General features: G+C 51.0%; 7 protein-coding genes across 7 annotated transcripts; 4 read left to right on the top strand and 3 right to left on the bottom strand.

Annotated features, from left to right (window-relative positions):
• Window positions 1-919: 919 nt before the first annotated feature.
• Window positions 920-4,495, top strand: M431DRAFT_87084 (hypothetical protein; the record flags this gene model as incomplete). Its single annotated transcript, XM_024923760.1, has 1 exon — window positions 920-4,495. The coding sequence occupies one exon, from the start codon at window positions 920-922 to the stop codon at window positions 4,493-4,495; it is 3,576 nt and encodes a 1,191-aa protein (XP_024773751.1).
• Window positions 4,496-4,601: 106 nt separating this feature from the next.
• M431DRAFT_449553 (hypothetical protein) lies at window positions 4,602-5,045 on the top strand. Its single transcript, XM_024915250.1, has one exon. The coding sequence runs from the start codon at window positions 4,707-4,709 to the stop codon at window positions 4,938-4,940; it is 234 nt and encodes a 77-aa protein (XP_024773750.1). The 5' UTR covers window positions 4,602-4,706; the 3' UTR covers window positions 4,941-5,045.
• Window positions 5,046-7,513: 2,468 nt separating this feature from the next.
• Window positions 7,514-9,804, top strand: M431DRAFT_482906 (hypothetical protein; the record flags this gene model as incomplete). Its single annotated transcript, XM_024916078.1, has 2 exons — window positions 7,514-9,335; window positions 9,416-9,804. 2 exons carry the CDS (start codon window positions 7,514-7,516, stop codon window positions 9,802-9,804), a joined length of 2,211 nt encoding a protein of 736 aa, XP_024773749.1.
• Window positions 9,805-10,505: 701 nt separating this feature from the next.
• M431DRAFT_86768 (hypothetical protein) lies at window positions 10,506-12,665 on the bottom strand (the record flags this gene model as incomplete). The annotated part of the gene is made up of 5 exons (XM_024923714.1): window positions 10,506-10,548; window positions 10,621-11,243; window positions 11,305-11,477; window positions 11,528-11,605; window positions 11,681-12,665. 5 exons carry the CDS (start codon window positions 12,663-12,665, stop codon window positions 10,506-10,508), a joined length of 1,902 nt encoding a protein of 633 aa, XP_024773748.1.
• Window positions 12,666-14,427: 1,762 nt separating this feature from the next.
• On the top strand, window positions 14,428-15,090 carry M431DRAFT_496025 (hypothetical protein; the record flags this gene model as incomplete). Its single annotated transcript, XM_024917446.1, has 1 exon — window positions 14,428-15,090. The coding sequence occupies one exon, from the start codon at window positions 14,428-14,430 to the stop codon at window positions 15,088-15,090; it is 663 nt and encodes a 220-aa protein (XP_024773747.1).
• A 62-nt stretch (window positions 15,091-15,152) lies between these two features.
• M431DRAFT_87059 (hypothetical protein) lies at window positions 15,153-17,062 on the bottom strand (the record flags this gene model as incomplete). The annotated part of the gene is made up of 2 exons (XM_024923757.1): window positions 15,153-16,134; window positions 16,206-17,062. The coding sequence occupies 2 exons, from the start codon at window positions 17,060-17,062 to the stop codon at window positions 15,153-15,155; spliced, it is 1,839 nt and encodes a 612-aa protein (XP_024773746.1).
• A 171-nt stretch (window positions 17,063-17,233) lies between these two features.
• M431DRAFT_117756 (hypothetical protein) lies at window positions 17,234-18,798 on the bottom strand. Its single transcript, XM_024912012.1, has 5 exons — window positions 18,520-18,798; window positions 18,428-18,456; window positions 17,910-18,346; window positions 17,581-17,854; window positions 17,234-17,520 (listed from the first exon to the last, which is right to left on the bottom strand). Exons 1-5 carry the CDS (start codon window positions 18,564-18,566, stop codon window positions 17,345-17,347), a joined length of 963 nt encoding a protein of 320 aa, XP_024773745.1. The 5' UTR covers window positions 18,567-18,798; the 3' UTR covers window positions 17,234-17,344.
• Window positions 18,799-19,335: the final 537 nt, after the last annotated feature.

Genomic DNA, 19,335 nt, shown 5'->3' with positions numbered 1-19,335 from the left:
GTCATCCTCTCTCTTCTTCACTCTTTCTCTCACATGCTACTACGTACAAAATAAAAGATACAGTCCAGCAACAATTGATTCAGATCTCGCCGCCACCAAAAGCCCTTGTGCCAAACTTAGCACGCCTCCTCCCGCAATTCGCCCCCCACCACACCACCACCAAAACTATCCATCACCATCACCAAATCCACCCCCCCCATATCTCGACCGCCGGCCTCTCTGATTGGGGCCCTGGGAACCAGCTTGAAGCCCAAGAGCCCAGCACCAGGTAGCACCTGGCAGCACCTCCATGACGCTCCCGGCCTAAGCAGCTGGACCTTGGCACGTCGTACTCGACAGGAAATACACGTATCGCGGACACAAAAGCAGTGGCATCAGAGCATCAGAAACGGGCAGGGTCGCTTAGCAGGGGGTGCCGTCCAGCCTAATCAAGGTGGTAAGCGCTTTAGATCCGCCAGCCGCACCCCACACAAACTGGCCGCCCATGTCCCACGTTCCATCCCATCATCAGCTCTCTGGCCGCCCGCTGCCCTTTTTTCTCTCGTCCGACACCACCGTTTTTGTCATCCTAACTTTGTAGCCCAGTTCCTAGCAAGACGCCGCAAGCCTCTCTCTCGCCGACTGCGCCTCCCGAGCTCGAGTCCTGCCTAAGCTTTCACCTCAACCCACGCCGCCCCGTTGCTCTCCCGTCCGCTCAGGAACATGGTCATGATCCCTGGCCAGTGACGTGACGCTGCGCATCTCCAGAGCGCACCAGTTCAGTTTTGGGCCCCGGCTGCCTGTCCTGTCGACTGCTTGGGACCTCTTCCCGGAAGCCACCGCTCCTATCCTCCAGTCCCTCTCATCTCCCCGTACATCTCATATACCGACTACTTATCCTCGGGCATCCCCTTTCGCCTGGCCCCAGCTGGGAACAATCATGTCTTCCGCATCGGCCACCGCCCAAGGCTTCTCCGTGCCTCTCGACACCGACAACCCTCTGGCCCTCGACAACGACTTCTCCTTCGACCCTGAACCCCGCAATCCCGCTGCCGGCCAGCAGCGACAGTACCAGCAGCAGCATCAACAACAGCAGCGCTCATCCATCGACTCCAACCTGCTGTCGCCTTTCCTATCCCGCGTCAACAGCGACTCTCTCTCGCCCGCGAACCCTTCAGAAACGCCTGCCGGGTCCACCTCAACCTTGAGCATCTACCAGTCCAGCGACTTCAGTGACTTTGACGACGACCCTTTTTTCGGTGCCAACTTTACCAATCCCGACGTCGGCACGCCGTCTTTCCTCGACGACCAGAGCGTATGGGACCTCTCACTCAACAACACCCCACCAGTTGAGCCTCAGCAGGAACACAATGCCAACGACGACTCTTATCCTCTAACACCGGACCAAACTGCCTCTGTCCACACACTGTCGCCGCGAAGTGAAGAGAGAACGACACTCACGCGACCCGATCAGCATCAGCTACCAAGCTCCATCTCACCGCAGGAGCTCCAGAAAGCCTTCAAACCCAACCCCCTCGTCATCCCGCCGCCTCAGTTGACCCCAAGCCAGACAGACAGTGGACGATCCAGCGAGGACGGCCTGGCCCCCGCTCCTGTCGATATGCGGTGTCAGAGTCCTCGTGTCACCATCTCAGTCTGGGACAAGGACAACAACGGACCTGTCCACACTGTTGAGCGTTCTTTTGAAGATAGCCCCTCCACGGTGCGTGGCGGTCTCGAATCCGCAGGAGACTTGATCACATCGTCTGTAAACCAAGGGCAAAGCCAAGCTGCTATGGCTGCCACTGCTACTAGAGATTCCATGGGCCAATGGCGGCGTGACCCTGCCACCGGCCTCGCTGGCTTGGACCCAAAGAGGCGGCCTGGAGAGGAGATTGCGAGCATCAATGAGATTATCAATCGCCGTGAGATTGAAGAGAAGAACCAGGAAGTCGGCAAATGGCTTACTGGCAACCTCGATGAGACTAGCCTCCCAGACAAGTCCGCAGATATCAGCGCCACAGAAGAAGAGAACCGTAACAGCAACGATGGCATACCTCTTGGTGACCAGACTGAGAACAAATACATTCCCGGGCAAACCTATTATTCCCCCAATGGGGCTGGACAGATGTCGGACGAAGACTATGATATCATCTATGCCAATCGCGGATGGGCTGATGCTCCCATTCTACACTCCATCAGAAGTGGTGGCCAGAGCCGCCATCAACCCCAGAGCTCACAAGCTGCCATTGACCGCTTTGAGAGGATGTGCCGTGACAATGATTCCATCATCTCCCGAGCCGCAACCTGGGGCACACGCCGACGCAGCTTGCCCAGCGTCGTCGACCTCGATATTGAGGGCATCACTAGTGGTAACTTCTTGAAGAAGCTCTCCCTTAGTCGAGGTGGCGATAAAAGCAACAGATCCGGCAGTCTCTTGAAAGACCTTCGCGGCCTCGTCCGGCGCCCTAGCGGCTCTCACATGCGAAAGCGCTCTCGCGGTGGACAAGGCGAGGCTGTGGAGGAGCAGCCTGAGCCTTCGCCAACCCAGAATAAGCGCGATAGCATGCCGCATCTATCTCCCATGACACGCACGTCCAGCTGGGGCAAGAAGCACCAGACTCCCAGTATTAACACCGCCTTAGTCTCAATGGGCCAGAACTTTGCCTCCATTGGTACCACGCACTCGCGCGCTGGGTCTATCAGCACGATTCCGACTGCGCCCTCCTCCAAAGGTCCTCTGTCCGGCCTCAGTGTCAGGAATTCATTGAGGCGGCCGCGAAGCAAATCAGACTTGCCCAAGCCATCGCCATCCTCCTCTGCCAACAACAATGACAACGCCGGTGGTGCGCACTCTAGCCTCGCCGACATGTGGAGGAAGTCGGGCGGACCACCTGTGGCGGTTCTCAGACAGGCTCCCGTCGATCCAGACGAGGATGACGACGACGACGACGATTTCTACGAAGACAACGACATGAAGATGAACCCCAACATCATTGACGATATTGCGCCCAACTTTGCCGGCTTCCAACAGCACATCCAGACTTTGAACCCGGGACTACCACCAACTCATGGCTACCTCGTAGATCGCATTGCTCACCAGCAAATTATCAGATACAAGCAGCTGCTCAACAATAAGGTCAAGCATCTTGGCCTCGGTGCCAACTGCCCTTGCGGCTCTCTCTGCTTAGCACTTGGCGGCTCAGCCAATGTACTGACCGGAAAGGGAGACAGCAATGGCACCAAGGGACTGGACACCTTGTCGGCTCATTACGACGACGACGACGATGTCACACCGACTGAGGGTGCCATTAACCAGGAAAGCTTCCCCACCGACATTCCCATGCCGCCTACGCAGCACCTGCCGGCCGAGTTCGAATGTCAGTTATGCTATCAGAAGAAGAAGTTCCTTAAGCCGTCCGACTGGACCAAGCACGTGCATGAAGACGTGCAGCCCTTTACGTGCACGTGGGACAAGTGCCGGGATCCCAAGATCTTCAAGCGCAAGGCCGACTGGGTCCGTCATGAAAATGAGGGCCATCGTCACTTGGAGTGGTGGACGTGCGATGTCGAGGACTGCCGGCACACATGCTACCGCCGCGACAATTTCCTGCAGCACCTTGTCCGTGAGCACAAGTTCCAGGAGCCCAAGGTGAAGACCAAGGCGGCCATGAAGAAGGCCGGCGCAATTGATCCGACATGGCACAAAGTTGAGCAGTGTCACGTGGAAACGAGCAAGCAACCACACGAAGAAGCGTGCAGGTTCTGCGGCAAGGTCTTTCCGACGTGGAAGAAGTTGACTGTCCACCTGGCCAAGCATATGGAGCAAATCTCGCTTCCTGTGCTGCGCTTGGTGGCGGCCAAGGCAAAGGAACTGGCGGCGGATACCATCATCAGCCCAGTCCAGGACCCCCCTCCACGGCATGACATTCCACTCATGTCAGAGCAAAAATCACCTGCAGCCATTCGGTATCCAGAAAATGGCCAGCAGCAACATCAGCTTTCGCCAGCGCCGCCAATGGCTCCTCAGCAGGCAATGCAGTATGCACAGGCTCCTAACCAGTTTTATCCCTTGATGCCCCCGGGACAACCGTATCAACCCTTCTATTCTCCTCCTCAATTCGAAAGCATAGGCCAAAGCCTGCACTCGACCCAGTCAATGGCCCCCAGCCCGCTCGCCTACGACCCCGGCCGGCGGGTTCAGGACCTGCCCGTCACTTCGGCTCCGTATGTGCAGGGGTCGAACCCGTATACCGCCATGACAATGGCAAATGAGGTGGAGCCATTCCCACCCCTGAATGCGCTGGGTCTGCAAAACGTGCCCGTCCCGGTAAACGCTGTGCCCCCTATGGGCGCGCAGATGGCATACGACAACATGATGGACCCTTCAAGCGTGCACGGCAGCCCGTTTAGCGGGCATGAAACATTATCGACTTATTCACACTCTCCTCACCAGGGCGCCATTCATCTAGATACCAAGAGCTGGGATGATAGACAAGCCTCTGGATATTATTGAAGCGTTGAGTTGCGCATTGCCACGGGGGTTTTCTCTTCTTCTCTTCTTTCCTTCTTTTTCTTTCTTTTTCGCTTTCTGAAATGTTCTTTTTCCTTTCAATTCTCTTGGATACTGAATTTATGGGGGGCCTTTTTTAGAGTTGGACATCATCCGGGGATGGATTCTGGCGACAATTTGTTATTCTGGAAGGTCCAGTAACGGGCAGTAGTATATGAACATGATTCCCCTGCGTTTAGTTGCTATTCTAGCCTTTCTTTGTTTTGCTCTTTTCGATTCTTTTATTTTCGGATGCAAGTTGGGCTATATTAGAGACCAATGTATAAAACGGAGCATCTCTTTTATGTTTCTTTCTTCTCTTTTATTTCCGTTTCCTGAATTGCCTAGGTACTACCGTATGCATGGCAATGGCTGTGGGATGAGAGTTGCGGGCGCATGTCGCGGCTAAGGGGGAATAACCGTACGAGTTATGTCGCATAGACTTTTTGATAACGGCATCAGCTGAATTGAAATACTACGAATACATATCCGCGCCTGATATTCTCTGTCTTCGATGCTACTAAGTGAGGAAAATGCCTAGGCCGAATGCATCTGGCTCAGCACAATCTAGCCGCGCAGCCGGCGGATAATATGCTAGATGAGACATGCATTGGCGATTATGTACGATATACGAGGATACGCACATGTACTTCCATACAATTCCGTTCCGGTACCTGAGGAAGGGTGCAACGATGGTGGAGACTGGGCTGTAAAAGTAGGAGTCTGGGGTTGATGAGAGCTCGTATTAGTGCCCTCATCAGGGGAGAAGAATTAGGTAGCTGTACGAGGAATGGATTGTTACTGATTGGATCTCGTAGAGAGAGAATGCAAGAATGGAAAGACCGTATTCGGAGTGGCTCGATTGGCTGTGTTTTCTTTTCTTTTCTTTTGTGTCTATGAATAGGTTTGGTACGAGTATGGTTTTCTCTCTCTCATTGGGGCTGTGTGAGCGAGGCGAGGAGAGGGCCTGTGCGATGTCGATCATGGCGCGAGGCTTGCAGCGAGTAAGTATGGGATGGATGGAGGCTTGTTAGTTAGTGCACCTGAGGTATGGAGGCATCCAATCCAATATTGTTACAGTCAGTCGGATGCCTTTAATTGTACGATAGCAGAGTTGAGGAGCTTTGGGTGGATTAGGCACCTAATAGGTAGGTAGCCAAGTTTTGTGTTCAGCAGATTGGCATGACTCGCTGTAGATCTTTAATGAAAAGTGATGATGAGACAAAAAAAAGGTCCTTGGGATCGTCCCTTGAAGATTATCTCAAAGGGACCAGACCAGACACCATCAGCGAGGGCAGCTGGCCTCGGCACTCCGCAATCAAGAACGACGGGCAGCAGGATGGAGTAAAACTCACGATAGGCTGCCTCTCGTCTATTTCACGCTCCATTTTTTTTTTTTTTTTTTTTGTTATTTATTTTTAAAATGTGCTTGTTTTTATTTATTTCAGTGGTGCGTGCGAGAGAGTGGGCGAGCCGAATGATGCTCAATCTCGTTGCTTGGGAAGAGTTAATTTCGCTGGTTGATCCCTGAAATCTTGCAAATGGGCTAGTCTGGGTGCCCCGTGCAAAGCGAGTCTTTTTGGTCTGATGTGTCCTTGCATGAGATTTGATGTTTTTGATAACGAGGTAATTTATTGTATGATTTGAGATTTGGGGTTTCTCTTTGCATATGTTGTGTAGATTGATAGGAATTCCAATTGGATATCAATCAATTAGTAGGCTGTCAATATGCGATTGTTGTTACAAGATCGCCGTTTAGTACTTCAATGGTTGTGTCAGGCTGTTTGAGCGCCCAGTTTCAGCGCATCTTGCAGCAAAGCCTCAGCAGCCTCGGCCCATGGCGCGCCAATCAGGGCGCTGCGCAAGTACCAACTTCGACCCCCTTCCACTGGATCTGCCCCTAAGACAATGGATGGACAGGGTCCTTGCCAGTGGCCTTGCAGGTTTCCAGGAACAGTGACTTGGCCGTGACCTGGTGGCAGTGCTGCGACAGGGCTTGGCCGCAGGTATCGCTCGGTAACAAATACACCCTGGTGCACCGCTTAAGTGCAGACCCAGCAGTGTCAGGCAGGCAGTGGGGGAAATTGAACCCTGGCTGCGAGGAAGGTGCAGGTGCAGGTGCTGTCCCCTTTCGGCATGTTTCAACATCGCAGCTTGGGCCTCGTTTTCCCCTTCTCTCTCTTTTCTCTCTCTCTTCTTCCATAATTCTAGTCTTGTCAATTCAATTTTGTTTGTGTTCTTGCTTGATCTCTTTCTTTAACAGCCACTGCTCGATTTTTGAATTTTGTCATTCATTATTTCGTGTCTTTTCTCTCCTTCAAACCGCTTCCGGTGACGCTCCTGGGGCAGACCCGTTTCACATAGCGCCAACCCCCATCTCATCTGATATCGAAGCCGTTGCAGAACGAAAACCGAATTCCCGATTCTACGATTGCGATTTTATAGACATCGCCTCCATTCCTTGATGAATATCCCGCCGTGAAGAAGACGTTTGGTGACTGTTGGAAAGCGCCCTGAGTTATAGCGCTGTGAACAGCATTGGCCGCTCGTTTTCTTGTCTTGTTTCTTCGATTCTTGTCGGGTTGATCCTGACCATTTTGGATATCTCGCCCTGTGGGCGCTTTTTCTTTTCTGCATATCCGTGAGGTTGCCGTGACTTTTGTTCTCGATCAACTCATTTTATTGAATTAGCTGGCATTCCTTTCAGCAACTTTCCTTTACTTATATACCGGAATACTCGACCATTCCTTGGAGTTTTTCTCTTATAATTTACTTCTACAACCGATTTTACCATATAGATTGAACACCGATAAACGGAGACGATTGGCGAAACGAATCTAGCTGGAAACTCTCGATACTGGATTTGGGTACATTACTACATCGACAGGGCTGCATTTCATAAAGCGAATCATAGTGGTGGAATTTCAAAGTTGAACTGGAACTATTCGCATTATTGATTCCATTGGACAAAGATTACGAAACATGGCTCGGACAGCATTAAAATCGACGACGCGGAAGGCGTTATGCATGGGCGCAATGTTGATGACGGGAGTCATGGGCGACCAGATCCTAACGACGACTGGTTATGTCGACTGTGGAAGCTTGCCTTCCATCACGATTAGCGAACTGAGCATGACCTACGACAATAACGCCCAGACCATCACATTCGACATCGAGGGCACTAGCACGAACAGCCAGAATGTTACGGCAACTCTCGATGTCACAGCCTATGGCATCAGCGCATTCACAAACACATTCAACCCCTGTGACCCAAAGACCTTGGTGGAACAACTGTGCCCTTTGCCCAATGGCAAATTCGTTGCTCGTGGAACTCAGCAGGTTCCAGCTCAATATGCGTCAATGATCCCGGGAATCGCTTTCAGTGTTCCAGACATTTCTGCAGAGGCAGTTATGAAGCTCAACAGCCTCGATGATAACAGCGTGGTGGCTTGTATTCAGGCTCAGGTCACCAACGGCAAGACTATGAACGTGCCTGCTGTCTCATATGTGGCCGTGGGCATTGCTGGCGTCTCCCTCGTTGCCACTGGCATGTCTGCAGTTGGTGGTGCCATGTCTGGAAGCAGTGCTGCGGGAGTTGCGGTCGCTGGTCCCAGCTTTACGGATGTAGCTGGCTGGTTCCAAGGCATGGCCATGAGCGGTATGCTCTCGGTCAACTACCCACCCATCTACCGCAGCTTCGCAAAGAACTTTGCATTCTCCGTTGGTCTCATTCCGTGGAATGGCCTGCTGAACTCCATTGATGACTTTCGAGCCAAGACTGGTGGCAATCTGACTGAAGACAGCGTTGCCTACCTACGAAATCTTACCAGGCAACTCGAACAAGATGACGACACGGGCAACTCGACTGAGCTCAGCCTTTCAAGGCTCGTTCGTCGAGACGATGGCACAGAGGGTATTTCGGGCCAACTCACCCAGACAATCTCGGGCATCAAAAACTTTGCCGAATCAGTGAGCGTTCCCAAGTCGGATGTCTTCATGACGGCACTTCTTATTGTTGCTATCGTCATTGCCTCGGTTGTCACAGGTATTCTGCTTATCAAAGTCATTCTTGAAGTCTGGTCTCTATATGGCAAGTTCCCAGAGTCTCTTACTGGGTTCCGAAAGCACTACTGGAGATCCATTGCTCGAACAATCACGACTCTTATCCTGCTCCTCTACGGAATCTGGGTTTTGTACTGCGTGTTTCAATTCACGCTTGGTGACTCGTGGGCGGCCAAGCTGCTTGCTGGTCTCTCCCTTGGCATCTTCACTGGTGTTCTCATGTACTTTGGTTTCAAAATCTGGATGACAGCGCACAGGCTCAAGTCCCAGCATGGTGACGCCGCCAAGTTGTATGAGGATAAGCAGAATTGGCTCAAGTACTCCATGTTCTACGAAGCCTACAAAAAGTCCTATTGGTGGCTGTTTATCCCCGTCATTCTCTATACATTTGTCAAAGGCTGCGTTGTGGCGGCGGGCGATGGCAATGGTATGGCTCAGACCGCTGTCAGCTTTGTTGTCGAGCTAGCTATGCTGGCACTCTTGGTGTTCACCCGTCCTTTTGAGCGTCGCTCCAGCAACATCATCAACATCTTCATTGCTATTGTTCGTGTGCTATCCGTCATTTGCGTCTTTGTCTTTGTCGAGGAGTTCAATGTTCAGCAGACGACCCAGACTGTTATGGGCGTCGTCATGATTGCTATACAGTCCACGTTGACAGTTGCGCTTGCACTCCTTGTCGGATGGAACGCTATCAACGCGGCCATCAAGATGAACCCTCACCGCAAGCGTAGAAAGGAGCTGGGTAAGTTTTCTCTTCTGTCTCTTTTGATTTTTTCCTACTTTGAGTGGTACCTTTTTGTCAGACTAACAAGCTGCTTGCAGAGAAACTCCGTGGAGACCAGGATGATCTGACCCCCCTTGACGCTCGCAACACGATGATGATCAAATCAAAGGCAGATCTTGAGGCATCCTACCCCTCCGAACATGATCACGAGGAGAACCTTCCCCCGTATTCGAAGGCTGGAGATCGGTATTACGCCCCTAGCATACCAGAGTCGACATACCACCCGGCTCTGTCTTCGGGACCTTCGCCAAACGCCATGTCTCGCGACCTGACTGGCTCCCGACAGCCCGGGGACGCGTCTCCCAACTACACGCAAGGCTTCGCTTCTGATGATGGCCATGCGCACTACAGGGGCAACAGCTCTGATGGACGAGATGGAGTATCCCCCTATGACTTTGTAGGCCACCAGAAATACTCTGGATACTAGACTACTTTCACCATCCTATGCAGGGTATCTACAACTATCTTGTGAGACGGAGGCGAGGGTCATGGGGATGGGGAGGGTTACGGGGTCGTACTTTTTTTTTGTGTTTTTTGAGTCACATCAGCCGCAGCATCTTTTATGTATTTATAATTCATTCGCTTTACTCCTTCGTTTGTGTCACCTCCCCGGAAAGTGTGGGCTATCGTGTATGCGCAGCCCCATGTTGTGTATAGAAGGCTGTGTTAGGCAGCGAGTGGTGAGATAGAAAAATGGATCGTTAGGAATAGAGGGATGGGAGGGGCATTGTATGCATGAGGACTAAATGAGATGAATATATTTGCTTTTCTTTATCAAGATTATTATTATATACTGTTCATCTTTCTTGAATTATCATGCAGTAAGATGTTGTGCTTTTCATCCTTAATAATTTAGGTTGCTCGTGTTATGGAGACATGGAATGAATGATTATAAATTGGGGATGATGGTTGATATCATGGCAAACAATTCCTTAGCTTCTCTCTCTACGATGCATATACCGGCAAATAAAGGTGAAGGTAAAGGTAAGGTAAGGTAGATTACAGGGTAGAAATAAAAGTATGTCACATAATCGATGTATACCGTTGTACAATGGTGCAAAAACCAAGCCCCATACCTATCTAATTAAAGGTGTAGAGGTCTTTCGCCTTTCTCGGGATATATATATGCTACGAGGATAAAGCAAGGCACGCATCGACTGCCAAACCAACTCTACACATAGGAGCACACCAGGTTAGCATAGTAAAAGATGGAAAGGGAGAGCAATAGGGGGTGAAAACATACCTTCCCTCCTTCTGGTAGACCACATCGCTAATTATGTCCTTATCCAGATCTGGGAACATGCCAGCCAGCGTCTCTACGACGTTGGCATGCTCAGCGCGGTGTAAGCGTTGTGCTTCGGCCACCTCGGCGCTTGCTTGACGAGCTGCTGCTTCCTCTGCGGGGAGAGCGTATCTTGAATCGCGCCGACCGCTGTCTCTTTGGTCGTCTGTGCTGGTCCTCAGAGGAACTGAATCGGGGAACCCCAAGGGACGGCCGATGGGTGGCGGCGGGGGTGGCCGAGGTGCTGATGATGCACCATCGTCTGAAAACATGCGGCCGATGGTGGTGAGGGGATTCTGAATAGTCCGCAGGAGCCCAGTGATTGGCGCGGTGAGGTCGACTTCATTCTGGTCTGTTGAACGACGTGGCGCGGACGAGCTTGCGCCATCGAGAGAGGAACGAGCCTCAGCATATGAGGATTTTTCGTTGAATATCTGCTGCGGTGGGCGTGATCCTGTTGGAGACATTGCTTGGTGCTTCTCTGCAATTGCGGAGACGGCTGCTTCAACGTTTTTCTCAAACTCGTCATCGGTGATGGTGAGAGAGGTTCGATCCATGTTTTCGATGAACTGGACTGCGCCCATCTGTCATGGGGTAAGAATCTGCATGGTGATGAGGGAGACTTCAAGCTAACAGTTTACTTACAAGAGAGGAGAGGTAGTAGCCGGCCTCGCCACCGAGCTTCTCCTGATTTCTGAATCGCAGAATATACTGCACATTGGAAACCAGATGCTCGGGATTCGACTGGAGCACTACGTAGATGAGCAGTGGCATGAAGGAGTCGGCTGACGAGTCGGACTTGTTGTGTTTCAGAAGGCCTTGGGACGTCAGTTAAGAGACGTGACTGAATGGGAAAGGATAGACTCACCAAATATGACTTTGCAGCAGTTCAAGACGCAAATAATCTTGTCTCTGGGGGCTCTATATGACTTGATCTTTAAGAGTTCTGGTTGATGGAATGGTCAGCAATGAGATCTAGTATATAGATGAGTGTGCCATATGTGTATGTAAAGGCACTCACCTTGTTGCGCTAGTTTCAGAAAACGCCTGCCGCTCTCCCCGACTTGTGGTATATCTAGATGGTCTTCTTTGACCCAGCCGTAAATGTTGATTTTCTGCGTCACAATGTCGTCCCGCTCGACGTCCTCCTGGTGCTGACCTCTCCGACCAGGACCCAGTGGCGGATCGCCTCCTCTCCTCCTAGGCTTTGCTCCAGGTATTGGCTTGGGCGGCGGAATGGCTGGTGAAAAGGTTTGTGTGTAGAGCCTATTCATGACGAGCTTTTCCATGCCTTCCCTAGCATTATCAAACTCTGCATCCGAGACGTCCCGCCATACCTCACACAGCGACATCTTGTTGGCAATGAAGGCTAGGAAATCGCTAATGATCTTGACCTGCTCGTGAACCATCCACTGGCGTTTCCCGAACTCGAAGAGGAATGACTTGAGATATCTCGCTACAGGATCCGCCTTTTTGTTCCGCAACTGTTCTAGAAATCTGTGGAAGTCGAAGGGTAGGGACGGTTCGGGTTCGGGCTCTGGAGGCGGCGGCCTGTGCATGGACATAGTAGGAGATGCTGGGGATGCGACATTGTTGGGCAGAGGTCGTGCGTCTTTGGGTCTCGGAGGTGTACCCATGGATCCATCTTTAGGGGGCACAGGAGGTCCATGGTCGTCGTCACCAGGCGTCGAGATGTGTAGGGCGTTGAGTCCCTGAAGCTGGCTGGCAAGCGAGGGCGACAGAGGCTCGAGGCTGGATTTTCGAGGCGGATGCTGCAGAGAAGATCCCAGCATGGGCGAAGCAATCTCCAGGCGCGGGCTCATGACTTCATCGGCATCAGGACCACCTCCATACTCGCTAAACTGCTCCATGATGCTCTGAATCTCGGACCGTGAACCTTCCTGGTCATCCTCGCTCTTATCGTCCGATTCGGGACCGGATCTGGTGGGAGATGCGTCGTCGCTTCGGGCTGTGGAGAGGGCGCGGGAGGGAGGGCGGGAGGCCATGGGCGTGGGCGGCGTTGGGTCGACATAGTTAGGATGCTCGGGCACGAGAAGCTGCGTGGTTGGGTAGTCGGGCTGCATGGGAGAAGACGGCGAAGACGGGCTCGCAACGGTGGCCTTGATGGTCAGGACGGAGGAGGAGATGTCGTCTGTAGGCTCGGCCATGGTCTCGTGTGTATAGTGAATCTCGTGTGCAGGAGCTTTCTCTTTGGCTCTGGAGCTGGAACTGGAGCTGTCTTTGGCTTCGGCAGTGCCTGATGCCGAGCCAGCGTCGGAGACAGAGACAGAGACAGAGCCCTGCTCGAGCTCCGCATTTGTCGGTCTGCTGCTGGCCCCGTCGCTGGCCATGTCCAGCGGTGAGTCTGGAGAGTGCTGAGGAGGCTCGTTGTTGTCTGCGCCGGGTGCGCTAGGGGTGCTTGTATGGAGATGGATATCAGCGGCTGCTTCTTTGGGGGAATCGCCGAAGGGAGGGTTGGCGGGAGGTGTCGTTGTGTCTGGTTCTGTCGTCATGGCTCGAGTCTCAGCGTCTTGCTTGTCGTCGTCGCCGTGATCCTCGTTCGCACCGGCGCTTGTATTCGCGTCGGCTGCGCCAGAGTCAGACTCAGCAGCAGCATGAGTTTGAGCCGGAGTTGTCGAGCTATTCTTGTTCTCGCCCGTGTTCTCGTCCTTGATTTTGTCGGGCTCAGCAACAGGCTCCAACCCCACCGAGGGGTCTTGGATGCATGTCACCTCGGAGGCATCCGCGCCTCTAGGCTCAGATCCAGGGCCGGGAAGCGCTGGGCTTGCGGGTGCTTCCGGTGGCGACATGCACGTGGATCCAGGAGGAAGAGGCGGGAGAGAGAGGTCAGGTGGTTGAAGGAGAGAGAAAAAATAGGAGGAGGAGGAAGAGGGAGAAAAGAAGAGGAGAGGAGAGAAGAGCTCTGTAGTAGCTGGCGGTTACTGCTGTGGGCGCTGCAGAGGTTTGAATCGGGTACCTGAGTCGGAAACGTTGGGGGGGGCTACGTAGGTGGATGCATGGATTTATGAGGTACAGAAAAAACAAAAGAGGCAGGGTGAAAGTATAAGAGAAGAGATGAGAGAAAAAAAGAAAAAAGTATATGTCGTTCTTTGTATATCAAATAAGAAGTATCAATAGATTTTAAGAAATGTTGCAAAAGTCAAAAATAAAAATCGCGGCCAAAAGGCTCGGTTCGGCATTCTTTGTTCGATGGAGCTGCACAGGCCCGTTGCGTCACGCCTGTCTCAGGTTTTTAGTGATACTTTGAGTGGGCCTTAGGCCTAGAAGGGGGGGGGGTCTGCCTAAAACAATGGGATGGCCCAAAGCGGACATTTGTTGCATTGAATCTTATAAGGTGAGATGGATTCAACAAGGAGCACCACTTGACGGCTTCATGTATATTAACTCTTCGTTATTATGCCTATTTGTATTATCGTAAAAAGATGCAACTCATAGTTAATAGAATGTTTCATACAGTACAAAAGACAAACGTGCATGTATCTCGGTCTAGACTCGACCAAACAAAACGACCAAAAAAGGCATCGGCAAAAGACTCATCGCCGTCCGTCGTCATGCCAGAGTCATCAATCAGCCTCAACTCCGCATCCTGCACTGTATAGCTGCAGCAGCTTATAAAATAAAAGCTTCTCATCGTCCTAACATCTACACAATGCCTACTATAATTAGCCAGTCACTCAAATCCTACTTTCTGCAAATGAGAATTACATAAATACATGCGAGCAACAAAATAACTTGAAAACATCAACCATGTCTTATCCTTCGCAAATCCCCTACCGCCAAATCCGCGCCTCGTACGACAACGACCACATCATCGTCTACCAGGCCTACAAAGCATCCATCGCCGATGCCGCCGTCAGAGCCCAAAAACTCAACGCCTCGCCGGATTTCAGTCCCGGCCGCATGACTTGGATTAAGCCAAGCTGGTGCTGGATAATGTACCGCTCCGGATACTCTTACAAGGACGACGGCCAAAGTCGCATCCTCGCCCTCAAGATGAAAAAAGAAGATTTCCTTGGACTACTGAAGCAAGGCGTCTTATCAACTCATCCAGCGGAACACGCACGAGTGGACAAAGAGAGCACTAACAAGACGGCGCATGAGAGGCCTTCTGACGTGAGGATCCAGTGGGATCCGGAAAGGAACGCAAAGCTCGAGCAGTTGCATTATCGGAGTATCCAGATTGGTATACCGGGAACTCTGAGTACGAAGTGGGCGAATGAATGGATTGTTTCTATTGAGGATGTTACGGAGAGGGCGAGGGCGCTCAAGAAAGCGGTAGAAGAACAGCCTGATATTACTTTGGATGAATTGGTGAGCAAAGGCTTGGTGCCGGAGGAGAAGCCATTGGACGTCCCGGATGAGATTTTGGAAAGGCTGGAGATGACTGTCTTGGGTGTGGAAGAGCTATGATGATGATATTTATGAGCATATTCTATTGAATTGTATAATACTTCTCTGTGAATCATCACAGTTCATGTACTTGGCCTGGAGTTATTCGTCCCACCATATCTCTCTGACGGCGTAATCACCTTCAACACCGCATTGTAATACAACCTCGAGTGCCGACTCTCGAGATCGAAATCGACTCTCATCACCATATCATCCAGCAGTCTATGCCACCCCCGCCTCGTCTTCTTGTCCAACACCGCATCGAGCTCTCCCGCCATGACCTTGGCCTTTGTCTCAAATGCATACCACGGTACAGTATACAGAGATGGCGTGCCAAAGGGGTTTGGCGGGAGCGGCTCCAGTCCCGTTACCAAGCACACATGCCAGCTGTTCCATCCACTTTGTTGCTTAATTTCGAGTTCTAACGACCCAAGGATCATTGCCTGCGTGGGCTCTGTAACTCCTAGATCAGAGAAGGGTTTAAAATTCAATACATATGACTGCACTCTTTGTAATGATGATAAGATGTCAAAGAAGTCGTGGTTCGCTTGCCCGGGGCTTGCTATGCTTCCGTCGTGCGATCTTTCGTCGAAATAAAGCCATTCAGAAGGTTGCGTGAGTACATCCACTACAAGCGAATCTTGAGGCTTCATAGATTGAGACTGTTCCTTGACTGCAGGATGAAACAAGATGCCCCGCGGAGCACGCAGGGCGGATAAGTTATGCGGGACAAATATCTGTCGCGGCACGGCTTCTGGGAGACGGAGGCCGTCACGCATTTGAGCGAGGTCGTCGGCTGTGGGCAATATTATGCGATTCATTAGCTGAACGAGCAAGAAGTCTGGTCGTATGCGGACAAACTCGGAATCGCTGTGCCACGACATCTTTTGGAGGATTATGGCCGGCGTCAGCGAGTGCGATGAGTTTTCTTTCTGCATGTCGCAGTCCAGCATGGCGATGAAGATGGTGTCCGATTTATCGTTTAGAAGAGGCGCCAGCGCGAACTCTACGTTGAGGCCGCGGTTGGAGACTGTGGCTACGTGATTTGAGCGCCGTGCTAGATATCTAGATAGTTGAGACAGGGGGTCAATAACGAGGATATCTCATCACGTTAGAGACTACTTGTAAATACATACCTTGATCGTTTTACCACGAAGCCCTCCCTGTGCTGTCCAAAGGCAGATGGAGTGTCAGCCAAGAGGCCCCAGAAATGCTGCTTCTTGGACTGTTCTTCGGAATAGCTCCAGGCGTAAATAGAATCATCGTTTGTAGATTTGATAATCTCTTCTTGAAGTCTCCTAAAAGCTTTGCCCTGGCCCTCTCCATAAAGTAAAGGCATGTTGATATCGAAGATTCCAAGCAAACAGTAGGACATGTCCTCCGGTCGAGTCGTCCTGCGGTTGGCAGCCCAGCTCATCTTTTCCGCCACCGAAAAATTGTCGAGCCTTTGTCTTTGGCCATGCACGTGCGCCTCGAGCATCATGTCGGGGACACGCGAGGTTTTCGCAATGATGGCTTTGAGAGACGTCCTTGTGCCGACAAAGTTCCATTCCTTGGAGTAGAATCGCAACTCTGGGGGAGCGATAAGTTCCTGGAGCGTCCAGCCTCTGAAAAACCAGCGACATTGCTCGAAATCGGAGTCCACCGCTGCTGAATCTGCTGCGAGGGTCAAGTCATCTAGATAGGCGATGCACACTTCGGCCTTCTCGTACCAATGGAACATTGAGTTGATGGCTTCCGACAGCTCCGCGCTGCTTGTCTTGTCAATGCAGCACGTGTCAACCCATATATAGTCGAACCCCAGCTCAGAAGCTATTTCACAACTTCGACGTATCTTGTCCCACCCTCGGGCTTCCGTTCGATTCTCGTGTTGGTGGAGGTCTGCAAATGTCACTTCCCCCTCCCGCCAAGTATGGGACAGTATGGCATAACGTATGTCCTCATTGGTAGGAAATATCTCGAGGTTAAGCGACTTTGTGTTTAACAGCCTCATTTGGTATTTCCTGAATAGAAACGAGTACAATAGATATTAATTTGACAAAGAACTTCGTCTGGAGGCGTCGAGCGTCTGCCTACATGTATTTAATGCGCATTTAGCTCCTTCGTTCAGCCTTAGTGGGTCATGCATATGCAAGTCGATACTACGTGCAATTGCCCATTTGGGGTCAAATATGGCTCAATTGCGTTGCATCGTCTACTCATCATGGCAACTATGTTATGCTTAACTTGTTGAATCTCAATTCATCAAAGGCTAGCTATCATGGCAATTCCAACTTTAAACAGCATACTTGTTGCTGTATCTGTCGTTCTGGACAACCTCTACCCAGTATCCATCGGGGTCCAGCAAGAAAGCAACGTTGTGCATGCGGCCATCCGTCAGTCTCTTCTTCCAGTTGCACTTGAGGTCCTCAAAACGCTGGCAAGCAGCGTCCAGATCATCCACAGAGACGCCTAAAAGAATAAAGGTTAGCTGATGACACTTTTAGTAGTGAGTCAGGAAAAATTGCTTACAGATGTGGCCGAAGCCTTGAGGTTCGCTGTTGCCATTGTGGTAAGAGAAAGCCTCGTCCTTTTCGGTGCCATAGTTCCAGGTCAATTCAAGGAGGCCTTCACGATCGCTCGTCTTGCCTTCTTGGGGGACGCCCTGGGTTCCGGGATAGCCAAGGAAGTAGAGGTTAAAACCTGCGCTGGGAGCCTCGCTGGTTCTGAAGAGGGACATGCCCAAGACCTCCTGGTAAAACTTGAGAGACTTTTGAGGATCCTTGACACGAATCATGGTGTGGTTCTGGTGAGACTTAGTAACTCAAATCTACTGAGCTGCAGGCGTGGGTGATTCTTACCATGCGATAGGTAGCGACGTCAGTCTCCTTGATGCTGGCAGTCTCCTCGAGGGGCTTCTGTCCAATAATCTCCACCCAGTACCCATCGGGATCCAAAGCAAAAGCAATGTGGTTCATTCGTCCCTCGGTCAGCTTCTTCTGGAACTTGTAACCGGCGTCCTCGATGCGTTGGCAAGCGGCCTGGAGGTTGTCGACGGAAATGCAGGTGTGACCAAATCCGCGGTGAGGATCCTTGTTTCCATTGTTGATGGTGTAGTTGGGGTCGCTCTCAGTGCCGTAGTTGTGGGTGAGCTCAATGACTCCCTCACGGTCAAGCGAAGAGTTTCCGAATGAAGTCGCGCCCTTGCTGTTATATCCCATGAAGTAAAGATCAAACTTGGCTTCAGGGAACTCGGCCTTGCGGATGACGCTCATGCCAAGAAACTCGTAGAATTTCACTTGATTGAACACCAGGGTAAGCATGAGGCTTTAACACGCCATAGGTAATACTGTGATACAGTACGATGGGATTCACTTACCAGACTCCTTGGGGTCCTTGACTCGAATCCTGGGGAGCTCATCAGTAACCAAAATTGACACGGCAAATGCAGAACAATATGAGGCAGCATACATCGAGTGGTTGAACTTGTAGGTGTTCAGATCCGTGGTGGCCGCCATTGTTGCGAAATTTTGCTGCTGTCTTACACGAAAAGAAGTGTGCACGCTTTTTGCCCCTCGCGATGCCCCGAGAAAGAGATGGCGGGGTAAACAATGAAGAGATTTGAGCAGAATGATGAAGGCAAAAAAGATCTCCTTAATCACAAAGGAGATTCTGTAGTTTTATATGAGAACTAAATCAGCAACTTGCTTCTGAGATTCTCATGGAAATAGGAAATAAGAAAAAAAAGGGCGAACCTGGTGTTTGTGAGTTGTGAGATTTTATGAAGTAGCTCAGCTTATTCAACGTCACAGCTCCAATATTGGCTGCCCCTCATCAGCCCCGCATTAGTCATCAATCTTCAACAACGGCTAATACTGTTTTCGACATTTGAGGAAATACTACGGATATTACCTCAGGAATATTCGGCAAAACGGAATCATATCCGAGGTTGTGCATTCACTTCGCGAAGCGAGGGTCGGATATGAGAAATAAAAGAAAAGTGTTATTAAACGAATAATTGAAGAAACTAAGATCAGCGATATAACAGCACTGATTAGACGAGTCAGAAAATTGAAGTCTGGTTGATGATACATAGTACGCTACTGATACGAGTACTGACACATGCATATATTCTCCGCAATCCATAATGCAAAGGTTTATAAGTTTTCAAGGCGGCATAAAGATGAAGAGTTGCATAAACAGTATATATGACGATGGGATATGTGCATTACAGGGCTTGATTGTATAGCGCATGAATTGGGTGTTGTGTTGGCTTCGTTGAGTCCA

This window comes from Trichoderma harzianum (genome assembly GCF_003025095.1).
Source record: "Trichoderma harzianum CBS 226.95 unplaced genomic scaffold M431scaffold_7, whole genome shotgun sequence".
Lineage (NCBI taxonomy): Eukaryota > Fungi > Ascomycota > Sordariomycetes > Hypocreales > Hypocreaceae > Trichoderma > Trichoderma harzianum.
This window is presented reverse-complemented; position numbering and strand designations above follow the sequence as displayed.